This window comes from Drosophila navojoa, chromosome 3, assembly GCF_054131105.1.
Source record: "Drosophila navojoa isolate 15081-1374.11 chromosome 3, UAZ_NAV_1.0, whole genome shotgun sequence".
Lineage (NCBI taxonomy): Eukaryota > Metazoa > Arthropoda > Insecta > Diptera > Drosophilidae > Drosophila > Drosophila navojoa.
This window is the reverse complement of record NC_142891.1, coordinates 27,143,384-27,163,331: the sequence shown is the minus strand read 5'-3', so window position 1 is coordinate 27,163,331 and position 19,948 is coordinate 27,143,384. Positions and strand designations below refer to the sequence as shown.

At 40.2% G+C, this 19,948-nt stretch overlaps 7 protein-coding genes across 13 annotated transcripts; 3 read left to right on the top strand and 4 right to left on the bottom strand.

Moving 5' to 3' along the window:
- Positions 1-1,045: 1,045 nt before the first annotated feature.
- Positions 1,046-1,687, bottom strand: ATPsynG (ATP synthase, subunit G). Of its 2 annotated transcripts, XM_089257147.1 has the most exons (3): positions 1,592-1,687; positions 1,476-1,526; positions 1,046-1,397 (listed from the first exon to the last, which is right to left on the bottom strand). In XM_089257147.1, the coding sequence occupies exons 2-3, from the start codon at positions 1,513-1,515 to the stop codon at positions 1,138-1,140; spliced, it is 300 nt and encodes a 99-aa protein (XP_089113273.1). In that variant the 5' UTR covers positions 1,516-1,526; positions 1,592-1,687; the 3' UTR covers positions 1,046-1,137. The 2 variants fall into 2 exon arrangements, with proteins under 2 accessions (XP_089113273.1, XP_030240025.1); XM_030384165.2 differs by having other exon boundaries at positions 1,476-1,630.
- A 114-nt stretch (positions 1,688-1,801) lies between these two features.
- On the top strand, positions 1,802-9,109 carry SCAR (wiskott-Aldrich syndrome protein family member 3 SCAR). 6 transcript variants are annotated; one of them, XM_089257146.1, is made up of 7 exons: positions 1,842-2,074; positions 3,378-4,180; positions 4,543-4,662; positions 5,845-5,925; positions 6,920-7,629; positions 7,698-7,944; positions 8,002-9,109. In XM_089257146.1, exons 2-7 carry the CDS (start codon positions 3,448-3,450, stop codon positions 8,178-8,180), a joined length of 2,070 nt encoding a protein of 689 aa, XP_089113272.1. In that variant the 5' UTR covers positions 1,842-2,074; positions 3,378-3,447; the 3' UTR covers positions 8,181-9,109. The 6 variants fall into 6 exon arrangements, with proteins under 6 accessions (XP_030240020.1, XP_089113272.1, XP_030240021.1 ...); XM_030384160.2 differs by lacking the exon at positions 5,845-5,925 and having other exon boundaries at positions 1,802-1,900; XM_030384161.2 differs by lacking the exon at positions 4,543-4,662 and having other exon boundaries at positions 1,843-2,074.
- Positions 9,110-9,366: 257 nt separating this feature from the next.
- Positions 9,367-10,581, bottom strand: Dnaaf4 (Dynein axonemal assembly factor 4). The gene has a single exon (XM_030384163.2). The coding sequence runs from the start codon at positions 10,314-10,316 to the stop codon at positions 9,393-9,395; it is 924 nt and encodes a 307-aa protein (XP_030240023.2). The 5' UTR covers positions 10,317-10,581; the 3' UTR covers positions 9,367-9,392.
- Positions 10,582-11,697: 1,116 nt separating this feature from the next.
- LOC149091948 (kunitz-like toxin PcKuz1) lies at positions 11,698-12,031 on the top strand. The gene is made up of 2 exons (XM_089257077.1): positions 11,698-11,703; positions 11,762-12,031. The coding sequence occupies exons 1-2, from the start codon at positions 11,698-11,700 to the stop codon at positions 11,927-11,929; spliced, it is 174 nt and encodes a 57-aa protein (XP_089113203.1). The 3' UTR covers positions 11,930-12,031.
- A 5-nt stretch (positions 12,032-12,036) lies between these two features.
- Positions 12,037-12,881, bottom strand: Csl4 (exosome component 1 Csl4). The gene is made up of 2 exons (XM_030384164.2): positions 12,583-12,881; positions 12,037-12,528 (listed from the first exon to the last, which is right to left on the bottom strand). The coding sequence occupies exons 1-2, from the start codon at positions 12,769-12,771 to the stop codon at positions 12,073-12,075; spliced, it is 645 nt and encodes a 214-aa protein (XP_030240024.1). The 5' UTR covers positions 12,772-12,881; the 3' UTR covers positions 12,037-12,072.
- Positions 12,882-13,129: 248 nt separating this feature from the next.
- Nup160 (nuclear pore complex protein Nup160) lies at positions 13,130-18,415 on the top strand. The gene is made up of 14 exons (XM_030384156.2): positions 13,130-13,331; positions 13,431-13,533; positions 13,586-14,083; positions 14,139-14,308; positions 14,371-14,792; positions 14,856-15,543; positions 15,609-15,717; positions 15,779-15,940; positions 16,008-16,238; positions 16,298-16,416; positions 16,484-17,101; positions 17,171-17,683; positions 17,754-18,151; positions 18,217-18,415. The coding sequence occupies exons 1-14, from the start codon at positions 13,244-13,246 to the stop codon at positions 18,343-18,345; spliced, it is 4,248 nt and encodes a 1,415-aa protein (XP_030240016.1). The 5' UTR covers positions 13,130-13,243; the 3' UTR covers positions 18,346-18,415.
- RfC38 (replication factor C subunit RfC38) lies at positions 18,335-19,649 on the bottom strand. Its single transcript, XM_018111485.3, has 2 exons — positions 19,474-19,649; positions 18,335-19,416 (listed from the first exon to the last, which is right to left on the bottom strand). The coding sequence occupies exons 1-2, from the start codon at positions 19,531-19,533 to the stop codon at positions 18,406-18,408; spliced, it is 1,071 nt and encodes a 356-aa protein (XP_017966974.2). The 5' UTR covers positions 19,534-19,649; the 3' UTR covers positions 18,335-18,405.
- Between the last annotated feature and the right edge of the window lie 299 nt (positions 19,650-19,948).

Here is a 19,948-nt window from a genome sequence, read left to right as displayed (position 1 = left end):
AATGCTTTGTTAATAAGCTCATTTTTGATGAGACGAAATTGCCCATATTCGGAGGAAATGAAATAAAACCGCTCGATTCGTTAACAGAAACACGGCCATTACCGATATTCAGCAATTGCTTTGAGAAATTATCAGCAACAATGAAACTCATATTTACAGAATATGCACTCGCACAAAACCACATAAAACAATCGAAACAGATTTACACAAATTAATGTCTAAAACAAACAAACATTAACTGATAAGTTCAAACACAATATGTATTCACGTTCACGTATTAATAATTAGTAAATTGTGCATGAATAATTGTTTTTCATGAGAGCATGACCGAATACTGTCACTGGTATCAAGTCTACTGAGAAAATTCTAAATGACAATGCAAAGACAACTTCGAAATTAAAGAACTTTTAGGGATAGTGCTTTTTTCAAGTATTCGCAGAATAAATTAAAAAAAAAAACATGAAAATTGATCCAGCAGATCTCGACCTATTAAACTTGTAACAAACACAACTTTGTTTTATATACATATATAGATTTTGTATTTCAGTACAAAATAGTCCCCAGAAATAATGGATATGGTAAAGCAACGGTTGCCGGGTCAGGTAGTGTACATATTTTATAAAATTTAGTTTTTGTTAATATTTACCCCCTATATCCATCACTCACCATCATATTTGTATAAGGTGTATTTCAAATACTGGAGACGGAGCTTTGGCAAATGCATACATAACTACATATATTATAATCATAATCTGAAAGTTGCAGTTAGCCACCACTGCAGCCAATTCGTGAATATGCCTGTTTATCCGCATGTGCGAATAATCATTGAAATAACAGTTGCTCGAAGAGGCCAGAGGATCTCGTAGCGAGCAGTCTCGACTAGAGCTTTCTTGTTTTTATTATGTGGAGCTTCTAGGTTATTGTGTTAAATATTTTAAACAGACCTGAATCTGCACAGTTTGCACGATATTATGTTATACACAAGGCAAAATTGTAGAACTACGGCGTCTTTTAAAATAGGAGCATTGAATCGCAAAATTATGGATACTTTTAATTTTGAAATTTTATTCGTTTACATACATAATCGTTAGGGATGACAATTTATTTGTCAACCGCTAATTTTTCGTAACTGTAAATTTAGACTTTGTAGCCAACGATGTGACGCTTGCCGATGCACTCGCCAATATAGAACCAGAAGATAACCTCGGCAGTGACAAGGGTGTTAAGCCATGCTTCCTTGACCGATAGGTTTTTGTAAGATCCGGTCTTTGCACCCTTGATTATATTGCCAATGCTTTGGCGAATAGCTGGAATATCGGCTGGAGTTGGTGGAGTTAGTTCCACTTTGGCGTATTTCAGAAAGACGTCCAACTGTGGTCTTGCTTGCACAAGCAGCCCTGTTATAATGAAACATTACATAAGTTCCGGAATTTGCACAATATTGAAAAAATTATCTGCTGGAGTAATAAACTTACTGTTAATGAGACTGGATCCTTTAGTCGCAACGCCAGCCATGGTATTTGAATCTAAAAAAAAGTATTTTATGTATTACGCGGCTACAAAATTTTGCAGGAATATGTGGAGACCTTACGTCTTAAGAATGCAATGAAGCAGGGTCGTTCTACTCGTTGATTGTTACGATATGTTATCGATTACAATGAGGCATTAGAATGAAAATTTATAACTATACTATATTTTATATTGTTTATATATATATAATATAATATGTTGTTTATTCGAAAATATTTATAGCTTCATTTTAAATTTCCGCAAGTGCACAATTATTGATCAAATTTATCGAGAAGCAACTCTGTAATTCCAACTTGAAATTTTGACCCATCTATTCGATTGCACATCGATTAATCCAGTGCTAATGCAATTGTGCACCACTACAATAAAGGTGTGGAAATCCAAAAATTTACAAAAAAGTGAAAAAGTAAAAATATACATATTCAGTATAGAGTATAAGGCATTTAACTTTCACAAATTGCATTAAGATAATTGAATTGTATGATAGCGCTAAGACCTAATCCAATATTGCTGTGCAGTGAGTGAAAAGTGTGCGTGCCGTGAGGTGAGTTGAGAGGGGATGACGGAGACCAAATGAAATTTAGTGCTATCTAGTTTAACGACTTGCCACTGTGCAAAGGAAATTGATAATTTTTGAAAGTAATATACAATTTATTGCGCGCGTATGCGTCTGTGTTTAAGTGTATGCGAATTTGAATCAAAATGTTTTGTGTGTAGCCTTCGTTTGACAACTACGTATGTGTGTATAATATATGTATGGATGTACATGCATGTGCACACACACTCTGAGACATATTGACAACTTGGGCTCCAGTTGGCATTAAAGCAACAACTTTTTTTTATGGCAGTGACGAATGATAAAAGCAACTGAAGTGCTCGCAAGCAGTTGCGATTATAATACTCTATTATATGCTTAAGGAGTGAGTGCTTGTTGTGGGCTTATCACTTTCGGTTCATATCTTGTGGGTGTGGTCCACGCCAAATGACGATTCGTTAGCTGGCAAATTTACAATTGAATACACTTTAAAGTTCTCAGACACGCACACAAACACACTCACATAGAGGGTGTCTTGGCCTGTGCAAAACACCTTGGCCCGGTGTTCAAGCGAATCACGAATCGTGCAGTAAATTGTATATGACAAATAAAGTTATATACTATTCTATAAAATGTTCATATAATGATGCATATATTATAATGTAATGCAACGTATATATTATAATATGAAGATTAAAGGCTAATAGATATTCATAGTAAATTTAATTTTTATTTGATTTAGACATTTGATTTCGTCAATCACACTTCATTTTAGAGTTTTTCATCTCGCAGTTGTTCTTTACTATCAAATTCGCTTCTGTTGCAGTTAAGAAACTTGGTTAAATCTATGGAGCGTAACGAACTAAAAAAAGCTTGCGTGCAATAAACCCGCACAGCACTTCTGGCTAAGAACAAAGGGGCGGATTTTTCGTGTAACTTTGCAGAATTACAGTAAAAGAAAAGAATTAGAGCTTGGTTATCTCAGTGCCAGGTGAACACGTGCCGTCATTAAGAAATATGCACAAATTAAATTACTTTGACAGAGACACGACCTTTAATGAACATAAGTGTTATGTATATTATATATACAAATTTACAACTGCGTTTATAGAAATAACAGTGTGACCGAAAATCAAATGTTGTAGAGATAATTTTAGTAATGCACTAAGTAAAGAACAGTATATGTTAATCTTAATTAAATGTTATTACCGCAACTGCAAATATGTTCAAGTGCTTCTTTAGACAATCGATCACATTGATTTTGTATTGTTGTTGATCCAATTAATACTCTTCTTCTCTTTTCATTTCGCAGTCGATGAAAAGGCATTAGCCGAAGCCAAAGCTGCTTAGTTGTAGGAACTTTGGGGATCTAGCAGATAAACATGCCGTTGCCCAAGCGTTCCATAGAGCCCGTGCATGTCGCGCGATCTGTTTACCAGCAAGATGAGCTGCAGTCTGTGGAATTAGAGACAGTCACAAATACCACTCTCACAAACATAATACGGCAATTGTCGTCGCTCTCGAAACATGCGGAGGACGTATTTGGCGAACTGGCACGGGATGTGGGCAACATTGGAGATCGAGCCAATTCCTTGCAGGCGCGCATTGATCGGTTGGCAATAAAGGTGACCCAGCTGGACAGCACCGTGGAGGAAGTACCACTCACCGATATAACACGCAAGAAGGCGTTCAAATCGGCGAAGGTATTCGACCAGCAGATCTTCTCACGGTCCACGATGCCCGCCCTCATGCTGGAGACGTATGCCCAGTGCGACAAGCCACCGCCACTGGACAAGCTCAATGTCTATCGTGATGATGGCAAAGACGGGCTTAAGTTCTACACGGATCCCGATTACTTCTTCGAGCTGTGGCGACAGGAGATGATCAAGGATACGGAGCGCGTGATGCACGACAAGGGCAAGAAGACGCATCGACCACGACAAGAAGGCGCTGGCGGCGGCCAAAGCAACCGTCACAACAAACGTGTTCGAACTCCGCACAATACGCGTGAGAAGCAACGACAAATCGCCTTGGGCCATGGCGAAACTCTGATGCCCAACAATGTTATCTATCGCACGCCCAACGCAATGCCAAATGAAGAAGCGGGATATGGCAGTAAGTAGACGTATTTTCCATAGTACTTCCAAAATACCATCGGGCGTAGGTTTAGGCGTCTAGGTCGTAAAATCAGAATCTGAAATAGCTGTTTCAGAAAAACTTGCTGCACTTCTACCATGTCTATTGTAGCAGAAAGTAGCTTGAAAGTTCGATATGTTAACGGCCACTGTTATGTTGTCTAACATGTCAAGGAAATGTTATTGTGTTAATGAAATGTTACTTAACAGTGAGTGTACCTCTTGAACGTTGTACTGAAAAGTGTAATCAAAGCAGTGCGTATTTACTAAGCACTTGCTCTAATTATACCCATATCATATCAATCATATTGATTAACGCCTAATTACTGTATGCACATATAGCTCAGCTAATCGAAATCCAAACTGTAAACGCTGACTGCGATATTCAGCTGGGAACGCTGGCACGTCGAAGGCGGCCCGTACATCAACAGCCGGCGAATATCGATGGTGTATATCAAGTAGGTACGGTACATCAGAGTCCCGCAGATCGAAGCTCGAAACTCGAAACGTAACCGACTGCGCGCATTTCTTGGCTTTCGTTTTGGTTTTAATATTCACAAAATGTTAATCCAAATTTGTATGTACCTCTAAAGAGTTTTCATGTAATTTGAATTTCCTGCAATCGCTTGCTACTTGCAAAGCTTGCCGAGAGCTTCCAAATCGATATGATTCATGCATTTGTACATTTCTCCAAACATCAGCGCCACTATAGAGTACATTATTATTATTCTTCTTCTCATCACTTCATCTATTCAGCATCACTATAGAATCAAAGAAGACTATTCTTATATTCTTGATCAACTAATGGCAATAATAATGCAATTTAACAAATCGAGATAATGTTAGGCGCGAGTCTTAACATGCACTGTAAATGTTACCAGATGTTATTCAATGACGAGTCTTTGCATATATGATTAATGTTAATTAACAGATAATGCCGACACATGGCCTGCAGACGTGTTACTTAAGCTATTAACGAATCTTAACAGATACATATTTGTGTGTTATTACGACAGTTAATATGCGCTGTATGTTATGCAACATACTATGAAAATGTTGATAGCGACTCTCAACATTCGATGTAAATGTAATTGAATACAGTAATCAGTTGCTAATCAAATTTGCTGTAAATGTGAATTAGCTTATTAAGCAAATGTTAACATCCACTGTATATATTGATTAGCAACTGTTAACATCCAATGTAACTGATATTCAATGTTAACGATGGCTGTTAGTATACATTGCTAACAGTTGGCAAAAGAACGTAACAGAAATGTGTCAGTTGCTGTTATTATTATTGGCTCAACGTAATACATACATTTATAATCCGTTGTTAGTTGTGCTGATTTTCTAAAATCGTGGATTTGAAGCAATGCCTATTCAAAAATTTCAATTGTTAGCAATTGATTGCTATTGTGCGTGCATACAAAATGTAGTACATTAAATAGACCTTTCAATCGATGAAGCTCTCTCGAAAGGAACGAAGATCAGACATTATCATAGCTAAGAACCCAATTGAATCGATTCATTATCGAATCTCTTTTAATATGTTTTAACCTCATTTGTTGTTGTAACTAGTCTGTGTATACATATTTGTACTTTAAGTAGCTTAAACGAAACACCGCATGATCATCTCATTTCCAGATTCTGTTAAGCCCTATAATATGCTCTCACATTTGGAGAATAACAGTAATCTAGCAAAACAAACGGCTATCGCTATAACAGGTCAGATCAACAGTTAAATACGAAACACAACCAAATCGATTGTGTTTGTATGTATAAATGTTCCTTCATCTACTTCTATCGTACCTAACTACTATCACTTGCCACTTTAGCCTCCCTTTATGTACTTATCTTTACTTTGTGTACATTCCGTGTGTACTTAGCTTGTTCTGTCTAGGCATTTTGGTTAAAAGGTTCCGCAGATATACAACAACAACAACTACAGAATCAAAGATAAATAAATATATGAACATTTATAATTTTATTCAAGATTGATATCCTCAATCTAAACAGGAAGAAGCAAAAATTGATGCTCTACTACTGTTACTAAGCTGTTGTATACAGCAATCGCTTAATAACAGTAGTATCGAAGATCACCCATTGGCCAAGCAATTACAAAATTTTAATATTGATTAGAGTACTGTAAACATGAACACGCCGTAGGCTCCCATAGTTAGCAATGCCACGATTAGCATTAAGTTTTTTCTAGAACTCCCCCTGATCCTACACTCAATTTCGCATACAAATTCCCCAGCTTCCTGCCCAAGAGCTCAGCTGGGTATATTAGTTATTCCACTTTCTAATTCTGCCATTTTTCTTTCTTTTTAAACTCTTAAGGCTCAAAAGGGGGCTGGGCATTGTGCAAAAAAATGCGCTTTAAAATATATGTTTATCAACTTTCAGTATTGAAGCTTGCGTTTTGCTAACAATTCCAGCCTTACTTCTTGGTCTTCTCTAGTTAACGCACTTTAATTGACGCTGTGCGTTAATCAATTAAACTAATTTTAATTAATACACAGCTCATTTTATTCGCAGACTCACAAACATACAGACTTTGCTTGCAATAATTTGTTCTCTTTTGCCATTTATGTGTATCCTTAATACGTTTTATCCGTTTTATCATTGGAGTTTCTTGTTTTTATATATTTTATTATATATGTTTCCTTTGTTGACTCACAGCCGAGTGTATTAATAATAATTTTGGGTTACGTTTCAGACATGGGCATCTACGACAGTCGCCCTCTGCGGCCCAATTCAATTGAGCTGCGGCGCAGCTACCAGTCGGAGCAGATCGATGGCACTGGCTACGAGCCCCTCACACCACAGACAGCGGCAAATCAATACGCGGCTGCGTACGGCACCAATGGCATCTCGGCAGCGTCCCACATGCACATGCAGCAGCAGCAGCAACAGCAACAACAGCTATACGACAGCTCAATTTACCATCAGTCGCATGGGATCTATGGGCAGAGCGGGCAGGGCGCAATGTCGCCCGAGCAGATCTATGGACCGGGGACGCCATCGCGCACAAAGCCACGACCATCGCAGCCGCCACCAGCGCCGCCTTCGAATGGCAGTGGCGGCGGCACGCCCACTGCATCCAATGCCAATACGCCCACGCGCGGACGCAGCATGTCGACGAGTCGGGACGCACTGCCACCGCCGCCGCCAGTGCCGGATGTGGTGTCGCCAATGTCGGGCATGAACGGCATGGCCGGTGGTCATATGGCAGCTAAGCTACTGGGCCGCACCAACAGCACATCGCGAGCTGGCTCTCCGCAGATGGCGCCCAGCAATAGTGCCCAGAATGCGAACGATATGGTCATGGCGCAGCTGAGCAACACTTTCAACAGCATGGGCATCACAAACAGCAATCAGCTGAACTCGCTGAGCGATTTGCCCCCGCCGCCTCCAGTGCCCGATCAGGTGGGTGCACTGATCTATTCGGTCATTCTAGATTTGTCTTATATTACGGCTTACTTTCTCTCTTTCAGCACTCACCAAAAATGTCGCCACCCAATGTAGCGCCACCGCCACCACCGCCACCGCCACCAGTGGAGGAGGGTGGTCTCGGTGCAGTACAAATGCAGTCACATCCACACCAAATTATGCCCAAGGCATTGGCCAATGGGGAACTGCAGCTTTGCCAGCCAAATGGCGGCTCACACATTGTGAGTGCTAAAAAGATACAGGCGCCATTCCACGATCCACGCAACGATTTGATGAAAGCTATTCGAGATGGTAACGTAATGGAATATACCGTCCTTAAGGCCCTTTTCTGAAAATGTTCTATTTCAGGCATTATATTGCGGAAGGTAGAAAAGTCGGAGTTGAAGGAAATTGAACGGAATACGGCAATGTTGGATGTGGCATCGATTTTGGCCAGGCGAGTGGCCATTGAGCTGTCTGAGTCGGAAGACTCTGATAGTGAAGATGACAGCGAGGGCTGGATGGAAACCAATGAAACCTCTGCTTGATCCCTGATGGCTTCGGTTAAGCCGGATAAAATTGCTAAAAACAAGAAGAAAAAGTAATTCCAAAGAGAACTGTTGCAGGATGTGCTATGATTGGACACCCAGTTGGATTACTACAAAGCGCCAAAGCTTTTTTTTACCATACTTTATAAGAGTATCCCGATATGCGTACATACCTATCTACTATATACTAAACCTTAAATCAAAATTTAAATCGAATTGTACATATTTACACGCATATATACACATACCAATAGTAATTATGGATATATATATATATATATATATATATATATATATATATACAGCTATATGTAATCGCAATTGAGATCTTATTTGATTTCAATTAACATATTTATATATATTATATATAAAAGGTATTTGTATGGATTCATATTCGTAGCATGGCTAAGCCTAAGCCTCGTGAGGGAATAATACTCGTGTCGTTGATGCAGGATGTCAATAAGGATAATTATTGCTAAATCTTGTCTTTAACTCCTTCCATGTGCGCCCATCTCCGACGGTGTGGGCGTGGACTGGAAGAGTGCAGGTTGGAAATTGAAAGAAGAAAATAAAATAGAGTAGATGAGATAGACTTGCTTTTTTGGATATTAAACCGATATATAAACACTATAGAACTCGAATACAAAAACGATAATTAAACAATAAACAACAAAATGACAATTGAAAAGTTTGTAAATATAGGAAATAATTAAATTGTATAACTCCAAGCGAAGTCGAAAGCATTTTACACACACGCTATGAAATTGCAATATATAAAGTATATACCGTTAATCTTACATACATATGCAAGTATATAAATATTTTCTAAATAATAATCTATACTGAAACACTCTAATGAAAAGGTACGCGGACGTGTATAATTAATTTTTGTTTGAACAGCTTACTAAACAGTATAATGGATATGCATATGTAATAATTGTTGTATATTTTATCTAATTTAAAATAAAACTATTCCAATTAAAAAAGCTAAGCCTAGTACTCCTTTTATAGAGTATGTTTCCTTCAAGGGGCAATAGTTGACATATTTGACATATGTATAATGTACATTTATTTTTGGATAATCAATTGGAAATGTTACACCCACACATACGTGCCCACCCACACACACACACATGTACCCCCGGTCAAGCACACCCCCACCCATACACACGCGCATACACACACCTATAATTTTCAACTGCAAATGCTGCTTCACTCGTCAAGCGTCTCCATTGGAGTCTTCTCCCGGGTGGGCGGATTCCCATTCAGCTTATCGTGTATAGTGAATGGCATCTGGACTCCCTCCTGGGACTCGCGCTTAGGCGTGTTCATCTTGTGTTGACTGGAGAAGCTCACGCTAATACGTCCATTGCCACGCACCGCTGACATCGCCAAGGGTGGTTGATATCGCACCACTGGCGTCGCCTGGCGCACGTCTACTGCCGGCTGCTGTTTGTTGTTGCCATTGTCAGCGGAGTTGTTGCCATGCAGCGAGCTGTTGGGCTTGACATGTGTTTCTTTACGCACGCCCACCATGAGCGCCTCGTGGCGCGAGGTCTCCTGGAACTTCTTGACGCGATCCCTCATGTCTCCTTCACGCTTGACTTCCTTCTCGATTTCGGCGCGTCGCTTGTGCTCGTAGCGCTCCGAAGCCATCTCGTCACGTTTCTTATTGCGTTCCACGATCAGATCGGCGATTTCCAGACGCTTCTTCATCAACGCCTCCTTGTCCAGCTTCTGGAACAGTTCCGGCCAGATCCCCAATTGCTTCTTGACGAGCACAATGCGCGCCTCGTGCTTGAAGATGCGACAGTAGCTGGCCATTTCATCAATTTCCTGGGCCAGATGCCGCTCAAAGAATATCGGCGGATTGTTGAACTTGATGTACTGCGGCAGGAGCACCACATCTGGCTTCCGAGTGACCAGCCTATTCAACTCAATGGAGATTTTAATATCCTCCTCAGTTTGGGATATCTGGACCATTTTTCCGGAGCTGCCGTTCTCGTTGTCGTTGCCCTCTCTGTAGTTGTATTGTGAATGAGCAGTTTCCAGGCTGATACATAGCCTCAGTCGGGCAGGCCCCCTAGTGTCATTTGGAAGGCTAAGACACTGTCTACTGACTGCCGTGCGATTCATTTGAATATCATATTGGTTTTATTTATTTTCAATTGAATATTAACCGGCATCGTAATGGCCAAAACAAGTTGTGCTCCTTATTGATCAAACAATGATTGGCTGGCTGGCTGGTTGGCTGTCTGTCCACTTCCCTGTCCATTGCAACATATTTGTTGAAAAGAGTGCGAGAGAGAGGGGGAGAGAGAGAGAGAGAGAGCGCGTGTGTATGCTTTAAGCTGTTTTTTGTTGTGCACACACCTGTAACACTGCCATCCACTTAGTCATTGACCCTGCGGACCTACTTACCTGCGCTGGGATACAAGGATTGAAATAGTTAGAGCCATCTATAATGCCCGAGCACGCGATTCCATTTCCATTTTGGCTGGCAGCATAATTCGTGTTGTTATTGCATTTAGCACCGAATTGACAAATTCCTAATGGTATTTGTTTTATGCTCTGCACGAGAACTATTTATAGCTTTGCCCCATAAATTGCCCTTTTCTGAAAAACAATCGAATCAAAGGGCCATTAAATTGGGTAATTAATTGATTACGGTTGGCAATATAACAAAAGTTTGACTGGGTGATTAACGACGAATTAATTAATTCAAGGTCTAAAATATATGTAAGGATTTTAATGAAAATATTCATGAAAATATTTAGCAGATTAAAGAATCAATACTTTATCTCGTCTAAAAAAGAAAAGTTCTGGTCTTATAATATTATCCGGCAATTACATATATGAATTATCTTAAGCACCATTTCTAATTTGCCATTAATTTACCGTTCAACCATTTAAAATGGGAAATCAGGGTATAATGAACTCGTGAAAATGTATACTGCAGGCAGAAGAAAGTGTGGCAGAATCCATAATATACATACATACATATGTATTCTTGATCAGAGTGGCGACCTGAGTCGATTTGCACATGTACGCCTGACTGTCTGTCCGTTTGTATGTAGGCTTCGATCCTGAGATCGAGCTTATCAGAGCCACAGATTTTTAACTTGCATTGGTAGGTCACTGTATATTCGACTTTTCTTTTTCTAAAATAACGACAAAATAACGGCACATTCGTAATTGCAATTTATCTTGCTCAAGAATAGAGTACAAAGTTAAGAATAGTAGAGCATAAAACTTGATACTTGATTTTTTTGGAATAGTTCTGTATAAACCATGACGTTCATGCCTACTAGTACAGTACGGCTTTGGAAAAGCCCAAGCCATATGAACAAATAAAATATCAGATTCTGGTGATTGATTGTCAGTATGCAAAGAACGTTTGTCAACAAATCCAAAATTAGGAACCCCTGAAAATTTACATTTAAAATGAAAATAAAATGCTACATTTGGCCCATGATTGGAATTCTTCTACTTTTTATTCATGTCTGCTACTCTTATAATGCGAGTAAGTAAGCCACTTGATTAGCTAATGACCACCAAAATGATCATACTATCCATCAGAGCTATGCGACGACCCACCAAGTAATACAGGTCCTTGTCGGGCGATGCTCCCAAGGTGGCGCTTTATAAAGGAAAAGAAAATCTGCGAATATTTTGAATATGGAGGCTGCCAGGGCACGAAAAACATGTTTAGTTCCGAAAAGGAATGCAAGAAAAATTGCTTAAAGTGAAGAGATCCAAGAATTTCTTCAATTGCATACAAAAATCTTTCCAATATGCAATAATATCTGTAGCTTAATATTACAGTTTCTAAATTTAAATAGAAAGACAAGTAAGATACTGATTAAAAATGAAGACAACGTCGTTTTCCCTTTTATTTTTCAGACTTAATTGAACTCTCGGGCAATACTTTTGCCACCTTTCTTGGCTCCTTAACCGTCGTTTGTGGACACTGCATTTCGCTCCAACCAATGGGCACCATGGGAATTCGATTCTTCCGATAATCACTTGCATAGGCCACCACCACGCCGAGCTCTGCCTCCGCTGTGCTTAACAAAAAGGATTGCTCCATTTGGTTGACAACGCGCGCCAATATAACATCGCCGGGCTTGAATGACTTGTAAATATCAACACGATCCTTATCCGTTTCGCGCACATCCTCCTTACGCAGAAGACCGCGGTAACTGCTCTCGAGTAACACGTTCCTTACGCAAAATATCGCACACTTGGCGAACTTTGGTGTCGTCACTAGAACCCGAGCTGTGACAACATCTCCGGTTACCGGAATGGTCAAATGGAAGCCAGGCTTGTGTACACTTACAATTTGGCACTGAAATGGAAAAATATTAGATTTATATTCGCATATATAAGCCATTATATTTACTTTTTCATTTGATTCGTCAATATCGATAATTCCCGATTTGCTGGCATAAATATAGCCTCCTTGTTCGTAAGTGCCTTGACCTACAACGATGTTATCCTCCACGCGACACAGACGATCTCCAGGCAGGCAAATGAGCATATCATCCTCATTTTGAGATAACGTATCCATATTTTCACTATTTTCTGTCATGTTATCATCAGATCAAAAGCTAAATAGCTCTTGCAATTCACTAACAAAAAGTCGGCACATGCTTTGGTGCGTTGTGTTAACATTTCGAACACTGTAGTTAACAGTGTTTACTTATAATGTCATAATTCAACCAGTGTTGCTTACTTCCTAAGGGCTACTAGTTCCATAATGAACAATATATCAAATATGGTTAGATATATATTTTTGGCAATAGAATAATTAGTAAGAGCTGCTGAATATAGCAATTATTCTGAGTTTTAATTTTCCACACATGCATTCGATATTATTGAAATTACTACGGAACTTTGAATCGATAACTATTCAAATCGAACTCAATTGTGCCATTGTTGGTAACTTGTCATCTCTAACGGAATCGATAACATTAGCAAACGATAAGTCGCGCGTGTTTTTCGCCGGCTACCGCAAATTTTCCGGATATTTACAATAATTGGCAATAGATTTTTAATTTAAGATGAACACCATATTCAATATGAGCTATCGGGAAGTTATTCCTAGAAATATAAACCCCGAGGAGTGGATAGAAGTCGAAATAAATACAGGTACGTTGTAAGGAACCACTCCATTTGGAAGCCTTTTAGAGGTTTCTTAAATAATGCAAAAAAAAAAAATATTTTTTTTTTTCTTTCTGAATAAAATAGGCACACAAAGTACACTCCAGGATATCAAGACATTTGGAAAGTCGGGTAGCTATTGCTACAATTGTTCGACCAATGGCCAAAATAGGAATCGCTTTATTTATTGGTAAGCATTGGTTGGATTAAATACATATTATATTAACGGATTGATATTCCAGGCGTACCTATCAAGACATTGTGGAACTATCTGAAGTTAGTTTAGATGTGTCGCTTCTGAGAAACCATCTTCGCCTACGCTTTACGGATTCCGCGATTCTAAATGTCTCACTCACCGAACATGGAGACACCGTCAATCTGTTGGTGGTGACCGTCAGTAGTGTTCACAGGATTGTGTTTCCATTCCACACGGATAATACAAAATTATCATCATCTACTACACTGGATTCGCTTAGGAATTCCATATTTTATAATGCTTCCGCATTCTTGAAGGACCGCAGCACTTTCCATGTGCTAGATGGAACCATGGCTATCAATGTGCCACATCTTGCGGCCTGCGATATGTTGGGAGATAAAGAAGAGGCCTTTTATGCAGTCGACTATCATTCAAAACTGATGCTTTATATTATGAACAGTCGCACGGGCGGCACAGTTTCACATGAAATCAAAGAGTCGCATTTAATGCCGCGTTTTTTAAGCAACCTTAAAGACGCCCTAACGTAAGTCTTGAAATAGATAACTTATTAAATAAATAGTGATTGAATTCTATTGCAGTGGTCGAGGCGAAAGTTTGGAGGGAGTTGTATCAATGGAATTTAGTCGCATCGAAGGCGAAATGTTTCTCTTGGTTCTTTATAGAAACAACGAGCTTAGATTGTGGTCGGTGTCCAATGTACAGATTGTTGCCTCTTATGCCTGTGTCGTGTCGCAAGGCGTTCAGGCTCGTAAGTTTTATAAGCTTTCAAAATGTAATCATATTTATCTAATTATTTATTTATAAATTTAGCACAGAACAGTTTGCTACGCAAAATAGATGACCAAAATTTCTGTGTATATTTTTCGTATGAAAAAGAATCAGAATTCCTCTGTTTGAGCATTGTTTGCAACCAAGCGAGCGACGCAAAAACTAAAACTGTAGGATTGTCGCTGCGCCATAAGGTGCCAGCTCCTCTAATGGATTTAGCTGACTTCGATGCTACTTGCTCGCATATTTGGACATTGTGGAGCAATGCTGAGGGTGAATTCAATGTGTCTGCAATTTGCTTAGATGCTGACAAGGCATTTAAATGGGTGTCCGCTGCATTGGAGCCTCCACCGGATCGATATTGCCTCACCATAGAGCAAGGTGTCGACCCACGAGAAGCCTACTGTTCCTATATATTTCATCCGGGTCGATTTGATTTTAACGTGATCGCCAAGGCACTTTATGTAAGCTCCCAGTTGTGAGTGTCTAGCGATGGGAAATTAATTATGGTTATTTTGCTTACACAGATGTTCATGCGCGCCAACATGCAGTTTGATATTAAGCAGATAACAATGGGTATGCTCAAGGAGCAGGTCTGCCAGGCGGTCGAGGATGAGATACAAAATGAATTGAAAGACTTTGTTCTCAGTGACAATGAGTATTTGGAGATTGCGACCAGACTATGGGATCGCTTCTACTCCTGCTGCGAGCAATATCACATCAAGTTCTCTGAGCCAACGGGCTTATCCGTTCTGGGTGCCATGGATGCTGTTTGCATTATTCGAAGGCAATCCTTTGCGTTGCTGCGTCCTTGTGAAATGCTCGAACATTTAATGCTTGTTGGGGAACACAACAAGGATGTGGAATCATTTGTGGCACCTTATTGCCAAAACGATATTGTAGCTGCCCACGGGTTTATTCAACTAATGGAGGTCATAAACCAATTGGAAAAATTTTTGAGCGAAGATATTAAAATCGAAATGGAAAAGAAAATCTACCAACGCGATGATGCAGTTCTATTAAAATTGTTGCTTCAAATTACCAGGAATGATGAAAATAGTGATGAAGATGATAGCGATGGAATCGCACTGCCGAATGAAAGCATCGATCAAATCAGGAAGAAGCTGATATTGATCCCAAATATGGATGCAGCCATTAACATGTTGCTTGATTTCCTTGCCATTGTTGACGAAGATGCGTATCCCGACTCCGCAGGTATATTACGAATAATGTTAAATGCATTTCTCGATTTCTGCTAAATCTGGAAACATAACTTTCAGGTGGTTACTCGAAGTCCACACGGTTTCTCCAATCGACAGGAGCATTGTTTGGCAGCGAATATGGAATTTCAATTCTCGCTGAGACTGTCAAGCAAATGGCAATGATACGGTGGGAATCAAATAACAGTTTCATAATATATTTAAATAATATATTTTATTTGATTTGTCAGATTTGCTGTTTGCCGAAATCTTTTGATTCTACAGTACATTTTAAATGGAGGTGCTTCTAGGAGCGACTACACTATTACAACTAATGTGAATTTCTTGAACTCCTACTACACACTTGTCTGGATTTCCGAGACACCAATTTCCCTCAATACGCCAGTTAACTTGTAATTGACAACTAATTATTTTAAGTTAAGAATGGTTTCAACATCTTTGGTTTTTTTACATGTGCAGTGAGGTGTCTATTCAGCGTTTGACGCGCGCACAGCTCTTCAGCGGATATACAAGGCCCTATTCGAGCAAAATATATTTGAACAATCAAACAACGCTGTTATGCCTGTTCTTGCAATCAAAGGGCTTATTTAGCGCACTTTCGATGCTGTTGAAGGATCACAATGCATTAGTGCAGCAGTTGTCAATGCGTCAGATTCTGCTACAGTTGGTTGGCTGCATTAATCAAATGCTGTAAGTAGGAAAGATTCTTTGATTCGGTTCATTGCAATAATTTACATATTCTATTTCAGTTGGCCAGAGGCATGGAATAATGTATTCCTTGAGTGGCTTTTTGGCACTTGCCATCATATTATCATTCAAGACTATGAGCGGCTATTGTCGGGCTGGTGTAGCGAGAAACCTGATTCACGTAAATACATATACATATTCAAGGCCCTTACATTCGGTTTGTTTGTTAACTATTAATTATATTTCAGGAAGCTTCATGTTGGCAGTTTCGCTATTGGATTGTGGTGAGCCACATAAAGCAATCAATTTGTTCCAGAAAGTTCAAGAGAGTGTGCTCAAGGATCCATTTTTGTTTGAGCAAGTTCTGAAAAACACTCCACTCTATTCCACACTTTCAAACGTTCTCAAACGACAGAAAGTTGTGCCAACAAAAGCCGAAGTCAAGCAAGCCTTCTGCCATTATTACCTCAAAGTCATTCAGCTATTTGAGCAGCATTCGGCATACGATTTTATCATTCAATTGGCCCATATAGCTATGAGCAAGTTGACTGTGGATGATCCCCAGTTGCCAATGTTCCAGTCTATAGTGTTTAATAACCATTTGCAACTGGGCCACTACGAGGATGCATATCATGCTTTGGTCTACAATGCGGATACGTCGCGGCGAAAGGATTGTCTACGTCAGTTGGTAATTGTGTTATTCCAATGCAAACGCTTTGATCTGCTCATGCAACTGCCCTATAATGGTCTGCAAGAGGAATTCGATAACATTGTTGAGTCTCGTGCACGATCGCTGAGTATCGATCAGAACGAAGTCTATAATTTTCTGTACGCATTCCATTCCAACAGAGGAAATATGCGTAAAGGTAAATTGCCTGCTTGAATATATATATATATATATATATAGTGATTTGATTATAATGTTTGTTTTACAGCTGCGACAGTTATGTACGAGCAGGCCATGCGCCTACAAGTGGACAGCGATGCACCCGATGCGCTCCAGAATCGATGCTCGTCGTTACTGGTTTGCATTAACTCACTGTATTTGGTGGATAGTCGTTATAGATGGATTGCTAAGCCCACTGTTGGCGATGACAAGGCTGCCATGGAAATGTCCAACAACGAGGACGACTTAAAGGAGATTGAAAGAGTCCATGAAGTCGTAGTACTTGAATTAAGCGATATTCGCCGAGAGTTGCTACACGCAGAGGCTCTAAGAGAACTGGCGCAGCATCGCAAGGATGTCGGCGCCTATGAAATGGCCGACGCTGAGGAGCTCTCTTACCTTTTGGCCACTTGTGGTCTATATACAGCGGCACTGAAGCTGGCAAGGGGCCATACGTTCTCGGTGCTGCCCATTTTCGAAAGTCTGACGGCTGCCTGTGTTAGCATCTCTGAGGATAAGACTAAGGATGCTTGGTGCTGGCTGCAGAACAATGATTTAGCCGGTATATATGATTTAATTTATTGAATTAAACCATGCAAAATATATATGTATTTATATATCCTGTTTTATAGATCTGCCTCATCGAAGCAGTGCAGCGGACATGGCTTGGTCGCTGCTGCAGAAACTAGTGGTCGACAATGAGCTGAATGAGTCAACTTCAATACGCAAATGTGTGGCTAATCGCATACTTAACTTGAATGCATTTCTGCCCCAATGGTTGTACAACTCATACAAGCTGGCTAACTCCCGGGAGCTGCTGTATCTGCTGGTGAAGCATAATCGCTTGCTCGACGCTGCCGATTTGGCATGCGAAATGATTGGCGCCATGCTGGGGGCAGGCAGTGAATATTTCGACTTTCAGCATTCAGTGAACGTGACCAGTCCACAATTGGCGTTTCCCATCAACACAATAGATCTACTGCTGCACGGCCTACACGTCAATGGCAGTCAGCATATCGAATACGAAGTAGTAAGTGATCGAAATAGTGTGCATAGTGTATATAAAATGTAATATCTGTAACGGATCAATTGCAGGCACATGCCAAGCTGGAGGAAGAGGTTGCCCGATATATAGAGACCGTGAAACGCACCACAGACGATAAAATGAAGTTAGCCATATTAACTGACAGACAAAATCGACAGCAGCAGCAAATTTTCGGTTAAGAGTTTCAAATGTATTTTGTGGGTTTCATAGAAAGATTATATATATTATTAATAATTATGTTAAAAATCATCAGTCATCACCAGTTCGGCGAGAAACTTTTTGTAGATGTTCATAAATTGAGCCACGAATGCCTCCAAATGGAAAATATGCTTTGCTCCATTCTGCATGCGATGCTCGTATTGTGTGGCGTACTCCAATGTCTTGGCCTTGATGGACATATCACAGTTGTTGACCAGCTGCTCGACGAGGCCTCGAAAGATGAGATTTGGAGGCACGCCTTGCGAGAGCAGTTCGTACAAGCGATCCCGTATCTTTTCCAGTTTGGCAGGCGTTTGTTCGCTCACAATTTGGGCTGCTGTCTCGCGCAGATACACTTGCCAGTCCAGCTCGGCGATTTGTTGCTGCGCTGTGAAGGGGTATTGCTGCACTTTGGAGGCCTCCAACATCAGCAAAGCTCTTCGCATATTCCTTTCGGATTTCTCGACCACGCGCTTGGCCAGCTCCGGCGGCAATACGAGGCCCTCGCGCTTGCATGTGTTTTGTAGAACGGCTATCATTTCTGCCTCGCTTGGTGCTGGCACTCGGATGCCCAGGCAACGCGAGCGGATGGCTGGAATGATGCGAGACGTCGAATTAACAGAGAGTATAATGCGGCATGTAGCAACATATTTTTCCATGGTGCGACGCAGCGCATGCTGGGCGTCTTTGGTCAGTTCATCTCCCTCAGATATAACAATTACTTTAAACTCGCGCTGGCCGTTGACATCTATTTGGTGCGTTTGTGCCACTTGCTTGATTAAGTCTATGACAACAGTCCGATCGTACATGCCAGCATCTGAGGGATTCACTTCCAGGTGGTAGTTGCTCCCCACTGTCATTATATCAATCTTTCGATTTGATGGCGTTGTGAAGTTCATTGTTTCGTTGCGAAGTCTTTCCACTCCGGCCCCATACATTTCACGCAGCAGACACATTATCCGAGTCTTTTTGCCTGCTCCGGACGGGCCGTAGAACATGAGATGGGGAAAATCACTTTGTTTGCATAGATTGCGGAGATTCTCAGCCTGATCCTAAAATATAACCAAGTTCATTCGAAGAATTGCACACCACAAAAAATATATGCTTACCTTATGATAATCCAATTTGGATAGTTCACGGGGTCGGTATTTGTCTACCCAGAGTGCCATTAAAGATTATTGAACACCTTTAACACTTTATTGAACAAGTCCAAATTATATATGTATATTCCGGCTTTCCTTGTGCCTGCGCGCTTTTTTACGATAACCAATCGATAGATCTGTCGATAAATTCATTTTTCCAACTATTGATATATTGTTTTGATATTTTTGCCGATGTCTCAAAATGGTGGGAATTCAAAAACGAAATAATTAAAGCAAGCATGGTTTTCAAATTTCTGGTGCCGGTAACTATTATTGTTACTCAATGCCTTATTCGAATATTGTTTATTACACATATTGCAATTGTATGGGCGCTTTCCCGTGTGAGTCCCTTGATATGTGAAGATGGTTTTGCGTGCGCCGAAAGCCAAAGTTATTAGTGCGAGTTAGATAAATGGTTATTCATATGAAGATTCAATTCAGT

Bases quoted from the DNA above. Each gene is read 5' to 3' on its own strand.
- Nup160 (XM_030384156.2), top strand. From the start codon at position 13,244: ATGAACACCATATTCAATATGAGCTATCGGGAAGTTATTCCTAGAAAT. The intron at 15,941-16,007 runs GTAATTGACAAC...TTACATGTGCAG, and splicing joins CTCAATACGCCAGTTAACTT to TGAGGTGTCTATTCAGCGTT. The intron at 16,239-16,297 runs GTAAGTAGGAAA...ATTCTATTTCAG, and splicing joins GGCTGCATTAATCAAATGCT to TTGGCCAGAGGCATGGAATA.
- Dnaaf4 (XM_030384163.2), bottom strand. From the start codon at position 10,316: ATGAATCGCACGGCAGTCAGTAGACAGTGTCTTAGCCTTCCAAATGAC.
- SCAR (XM_089257146.1), top strand. From the start codon at position 3,448: ATGCCGTTGCCCAAGCGTTCCATAGAGCCCGTGCATGTCGCGCGATCT. The intron at 4,663-5,844 runs GTACGGTACATC...TCTCATTTCCAG, and splicing joins CGATGGTGTATATCAAGTAG to ATTCTGTTAAGCCCTATAAT. The intron at 5,926-6,919 runs GTCAGATCAACA...GTTACGTTTCAG, and splicing joins AACGGCTATCGCTATAACAG to ACATGGGCATCTACGACAGT.
- RfC38 (XM_018111485.3), bottom strand. From the start codon at position 19,533: ATGGCACTCTGGGTAGACAAATACCGACCCCGTGAACTATCCAAATTG. The intron at 19,417-19,473 runs GTAAGCATATAT...GTTATATTTTAG, and splicing joins CCAAATTGGATTATCATAAG to GATCAGGCTGAGAATCTCCG.
- Csl4 (XM_030384164.2), bottom strand. From the start codon at position 12,771: ATGACAGAAAATAGTGAAAATATGGATACGTTATCTCAAAATGAGGAT. The intron at 12,529-12,582 runs GTAAATATAATG...TTTCCATTTCAG, and splicing joins TTGACGAATCAAATGAAAAA to TGCCAAATTGTAAGTGTACA.
- ATPsynG (XM_089257147.1), bottom strand. From the start codon at position 1,515: ATGGCTGGCGTTGCGACTAAAGGATCCAGTCTCATTAACA. The intron at 1,398-1,475 runs GTAAGTTTATTA...TCATTATAACAG, and splicing joins AGGATCCAGTCTCATTAACA to GGCTGCTTGTGCAAGCAAGA.